The sequence below is a fragment of the Watersipora subatra genome, chromosome 6 (assembly GCF_963576615.1).
Source record: "Watersipora subatra chromosome 6, tzWatSuba1.1, whole genome shotgun sequence".
Lineage (NCBI taxonomy): Eukaryota > Metazoa > Bryozoa > Gymnolaemata > Cheilostomatida > Watersiporidae > Watersipora > Watersipora subatra.
This window is the reverse complement of record NC_088713.1, coordinates 54,796,993-54,802,709: the sequence shown is the minus strand read 5'-3', so window position 1 is coordinate 54,802,709 and position 5,717 is coordinate 54,796,993. Positions and strand designations below refer to the sequence as shown.

At 35.1% G+C, this 5,717-nt stretch overlaps 1 protein-coding gene across 1 annotated transcript; it reads right to left on the bottom strand.

Annotated features, from left to right (window-relative positions):
• Positions 1-396: 396 nt before the first annotated feature.
• On the bottom strand, positions 397-1,146 carry LOC137398369 (uncharacterized). Its single transcript, XM_068084477.1, has one exon. It carries the CDS (start codon positions 1,144-1,146, stop codon positions 397-399), a length of 750 nt encoding a protein of 249 aa, XP_067940578.1.
• Between the last annotated feature and the right edge of the window lie 4,571 nt (positions 1,147-5,717).

Genomic DNA, 5,717 nt, shown 5'->3' with positions numbered 1-5,717 from the left:
CCACCTCCGACAGTGAAAGTGACAGCCTCCGTTCCGGCCAACTCAACCGCGACGCCAGCCACCCCACCAGCAATGCCACTGCGCAGGTAGACTCCAACACCACCACTTCTTGTCTTACGTTGAACGCCTAAAAATATATAACCATCCAGGTGATAGAAAGATATTTCATGATCATATGTAAAAGTTTCAGTAAGACATATTATATCAATTGGTTTACTAGTGCTGTACACAATAGATTCAAGATGAGAAAAATTCCTCCGCAAACTTCTAATATTAGCGTTCAAAATAGTCAAAGAGTTAGGTGAAAAAGTATCAAGTTTATCAAGATCATAATCAGTGCATGTTATGTACATATCCATAAATCTACATTTCTATGCTTATATTATAAACAAAAATTTATACTAGTTTCAGTGTGTCTAAGTCCTGTTCAGATGAGATTTCGATAGCATCGGAATCCGGAGTCTTCCTTAAGTAAATCTTTTGCTTAAATGTCCATATAAACCTATAACTATGTTCCTTTTTAAAGTTTCTAGTCTTCCAGAAGAGTTCATTTTGTGATCGGCTAAGAACTTCGTTGATATAAATCTTTGCTTTATCTGAAAATCCAAGAGAAGACGTATCCTGAATGTTCCTGCGATAATCGATGAAAAACTTGTCTCTTTTGCTGGTGTGTAGAAAACGAATTATCACTCGTGATGTCTGGCGTATACGGTACATGTTGTCAATGTCTAACATTGGGTTTATGTAGTCCAATTTCAGATTTTTTAGAATCTTTTTGAAGCCTTCAAGTAAATTCTCATCTTTAGAATGTGGAATTCCATTCAATTCAATGCATTTGCCACGGGATGCCTGCTCGCTAGCATCTACCTTCCCGCTTAAACTATCGAAAGAGTCAAGCTTTTTCTCCACATTGGCTTTAGATTGTTTTAACTCTTTAACTTCAGCTCTTAGGTCACTAATTTCCTTACTGAGGTATTCGAACGTGTCTTCAAACTCTGCTGTTTTGCGTTCAACCGATGTAATTCTTACATTGAACTCACTGAGTTGAGAGATAATGACATCTAGCTTTGAATCCAGTTTCTTAAATTTCTCATCATCCTCGATAATCGCTGGTGATGCAGACGATTTACTTCCTTTCGGTGGCATGTTCTGTATATATTAAGTAGTCATTAAGAAGCATTTGTTATTTGCTTTAAACAGAAGACCTCAATAGCGCTCTGGTTGACTTGAATGCCAGCAACTCCATGTTATGACTATTCATTGGCTCACAGTCTACAGTCATCCCAACTCCTTTGAACTTCTCTGCTTCCTCTCTTGTGAGTTTCAACTTTCTTTTCTACCTCCTCACCAGACTTACTATGTGACTTTCTACCTCTTTACTCAATTTATCATGCTACCAGTACCTCCCTATTCTCCAGATAGAGATGTGTGACTTATACTCGTCTTCTTGTTGGAGTCTTGCCTTTTTCTAGGGTCAGTGTTTTTTTCACCATTCTATTAATAGCCATGAATAATGCTCCTCTCTTCTCAGGTAACACACTGAAATAGAGCTGATTGTTCTCCTCTAAGGAATAATTGTATAGTATAATGGGAGTTGCACACTCTATTTAAAAAGGTACCACAACTTTTCCTCTTGTGGTTAACTTTCTCTTCAATCAATCTCTACAATATGGATGGTAAATATACTACAATTGAAAGCGTAAGCTATACTCATAGAAAATAAGCATTTAACAAGAGATCTAATCAGATAGTAACTAGTTCATTCCTTAGTTTTAGACTATTAATAATTTATATATAACATATCTATTGAGCTACTACTGTTCCTAACACTATGGATTCTCTATGTAGGGTGAATGGTTGCCATGGTTATTTTTAGTTCCTTATACTAACATCTTATTCAAAAGAAGGTACTGACTACTCTAACCCAAGGTCATGACCCCAGCCATAGCATATTTTGATGTATACTCTTACGTCAGGTGCTTGAAATATTTGAGCTGGATGCTTCCACCAGCCAATTCTACCAAACAGATATTTACTTTTCGCTTTACCATTTTCCCCTCTCGTTCCTATTCAATTCTCCTACTAACTGTTAAGGTTAGTATAATATAAAATTACAAATAATTTTAGAATATAAACTTCATATGTTGTGGTTGTACATGTATTTCCTTAATCAACTGAAACATATTTAAGTAGCCCACACTGCATGACTAGATAGACACGAGGAAAGGTTATTTTTCAGAGAGCTGCTTTTTGCATATTTTCCAGAAAAAGTCCAACTTTTCTAAACTGTTGATTCAACTTACCCTACTTTTTAATGAAAAAATGTTATAAAGCAAATGATATATTCAAAAACTACTGATCCATGACCTGGTGATAATCTGACTCACTGACCCTCTGATCACCTGACCACTAACATGGTTGGCATGACCAATAATTAGAAATAATGCACCCTTTGTAAGAGACAATTGCAGTGCAATTAACATATTCAGGAATACACTTGCCCTTTTCTATTAAATTTGTGCTAATATCAATCAGTCTTTTACAGTACTAATCTGTGCCGGCAACCTTCTTTCTTCTCATAATAACAGTTACTGCTAGTTAATACTTGTAAATTTACTATGTTTCTTAGATGTCTTGATTAGATCTGATTTGAGTCAGTTTTAAGAAGGTGGAAAAATCATCAACTTCCTCTCTTTTCTTTTTAACTCTCTCATTAGGTTCTTATTTGTTTCTCTATTATCCCTTTTTATAATACTTATTCCATTGTTCATCATATTCATTACTTAATCTCTCCGTGTCACTAATCTCTATCTTCATGTCATCATCCACTCACCTTCTTAGCCTTTCTAAAAGCTAGTAAATGTCACGAGTTATAATCTACATGGCATATGCTAGGAACCATAGAGCTGTCAGCTAAAATTCTTCTCTCCACTTGAATTACTGTAAACTCTGGTGATTAAACAAGGAGTGATAACATAAGTACATATTAACATTATGTCACAATGCTAGTTCCTGTATTTTCCTCCAACCATGCAGTTTGGATTAACATAGCTTAGTTGAAATTTATAGGCCTATTATAAAAAATGCTGTTGGTTTGAGTGATTTTGTTATTCAAATTTATCAATTCACATCTTTTTTGGTGAATTCTTTCAAAAGATCTTCATTGCTTTCAGGGGGCATTGAAATTATATATAGCTACGTAGCGTTTTAAGGTGAGTTTTGTTTCATAATTTGATTTATTATACTCTAAAGACAAACTGCATACTGGTACAATGAAACAAAGCTGGGCATTTTATATACACTCAGTTGACGACAATAGGCTCTTGCTGTAACAGCAACAGTAAAAGTTGTAGGTAGATTTCTCATTGCCTTCTGTAGCAGTCGGGTAAACAAGTCTTTTAAAATTTTGAAATAATTTTTAGCGGAAAAGCTAGCAGTTTTGGTTGGGAGTACCTTTAAAATTCTGTTTCATTGTGTTTTGCTCAGATATTTAGTAGTGGTCATTCCGTGTGTACGGGTGAACTCTCTGCCCTTCTGTTATATCACTCTTAATTAATCAGTTAAGGATCTTTGCTATAATGCTAGCCCTGTCTGATCCTCAGAAGCCAAGCTAACATCATTAAGAGAAAGGATTGCACTGCATGGGTATCAAACCTAGATATTCAGATTAATCACTGAGCACACGGCCCCCTGTACCACTCTACCACCATGAATTGTAACAACTGTGCTCATCTGCTAATATATATATGATGATCTCTCTCAGTGCAGGATACTGCCATCATGCTAGTGTGGATAAAGCTTTGTCTATTGATATATTATTTCAAGCAAATTTGTAATATAATCTTTGTCCATAGTAAAACACTCGGACTCATATTCTTAGCTGTCATTAGTGTAAATGTACTGCTTCACATAGCCAACTATGACTAAACCACTTACTTTAATCTCCTAGGCTTTACTTCTATTTCTTTAAAGTTTGTGGCAAACATTGATCTGCAGCAGTGATTAACTATTACATAATATCCCAAACATTGACAAACTGTCTGTATTTTCAAGGTAGTACTTTTCCTTAGTGAAACTCAAATTTGAGTTTCTCCATTTGAGATCATCATATGTAATAACTATGAGCATAACTATTCCTAACTATGGAGAGGTGGTCAAGTGATGCTGATACTAACGCTTGGCTGAGAATTTGAATATCTAAGATGGACTCCCGTATGGTATAATCTTTATTCCTTACTCTCTTATCATGGCTCCAGACAGACACGACTCCTATTATAGTAAATACTGCTAACTAATAACCTGACAGTCTGGTGTGTCGTGAGAGACTGTCATGTGTAATAACTAGACATGAACATACAATTATTCTGTAACGTCAGTAGACAGTTGATTGATGCAGCTGTTAGAGTGTAGATCTACATCACTGGAAGTAGCAAGTTTGATTTCTGTAGAATGCAAGTTTTTTCCAAACCTCCAGCCTTCTTTTTAGACGGACGAACCCAACTTTTTTGTAGTAAAGGTTTTGGCTTGAGTATTTTCATCCCAATAACTCACCTAACATAAATCGATCAAGGAATCTTTCTACACACAAGAATAAGTTTTACCTTGACTATTGAAGATGTTTCTAAAGATGAACTCAGCCATTGGATCAGTTTTAGAAATTTGACAGAATTTTATTTGATGGAAAAGTTTCGTGTCAGAAAAAAAGATCGAACTGGGAGCTGAGTACCCCTTAGCTTAGCAATCTGACATAGTGTCGATCTATATCGGTACTATGCACACTACCCGTAATATTAACACTAGTAGGTATTGGAACTCAGTGTTGAAGGCTATTCTTCCAAAAGATAAGTTTTCCGACTGGCAATCAAATTTATTTAGTTAGTTAACTCCAAATTTTAATTCAGAAATAGATTTGTTAGTATTGTACCAGATGTTGCCTGGTTATTAGCAAAGTACGAACTGCACTTGCTATGAATAACACAAAACAAGGTTATAGTGTTTTAAATAACTACTACCTTGGAGGTCAATACTTGGGGGTCACCCAGATATTAAAATTATTTATATGAACTGATACTATTAAGTTATGCCAGTGCTTTGTAAGAAATCATGAGGTCTCACAACTATCTGCACAATTATGATACAATGCTAGAAAGAGATTTAGCGGAGTCGTTAGAGCGTTTGCCCTTTAGGGCTGCATAGCCGAATGGCCTGAGCTTAAATCCTATACAGTGTAATCCTTTTCAACAACATCCATCCATAGCTTCAGATGGACACACATAACGTTTATTATAGTAAATATTTAAAAATCAATTTTATTGTTTTAGAAAAACTAATAAAGCAATAAAATTATACTAGTATGTTTGTTAGCAGGCATCTCAACAACTTTATTAGCATTTTTGAAAAGGTTTATTTCATATTTTTATCTTACATGTATATATGCATGTTCCTAGAAATTCATTAAATTTCAATTTGAAAAGATTTGAAGTGAAATGTCTTCAACAATATTTTGTGTGACATAAACCAGAAGTTGTGTTTTCAATGAGAATGGATATCACCGTATTATATGCATATATTTTTATAGTACAGCATGTACTGGTGGTGGGCATGAGTACTTTTTTGCCAACGAACAAGTTTATACTTCCATTTATACTCCCCTTTTCGTTCGAATATCAGAAGTATCAAGTATCGGGTACGTCTTGGCCAACGGGTTTTTTGGATAT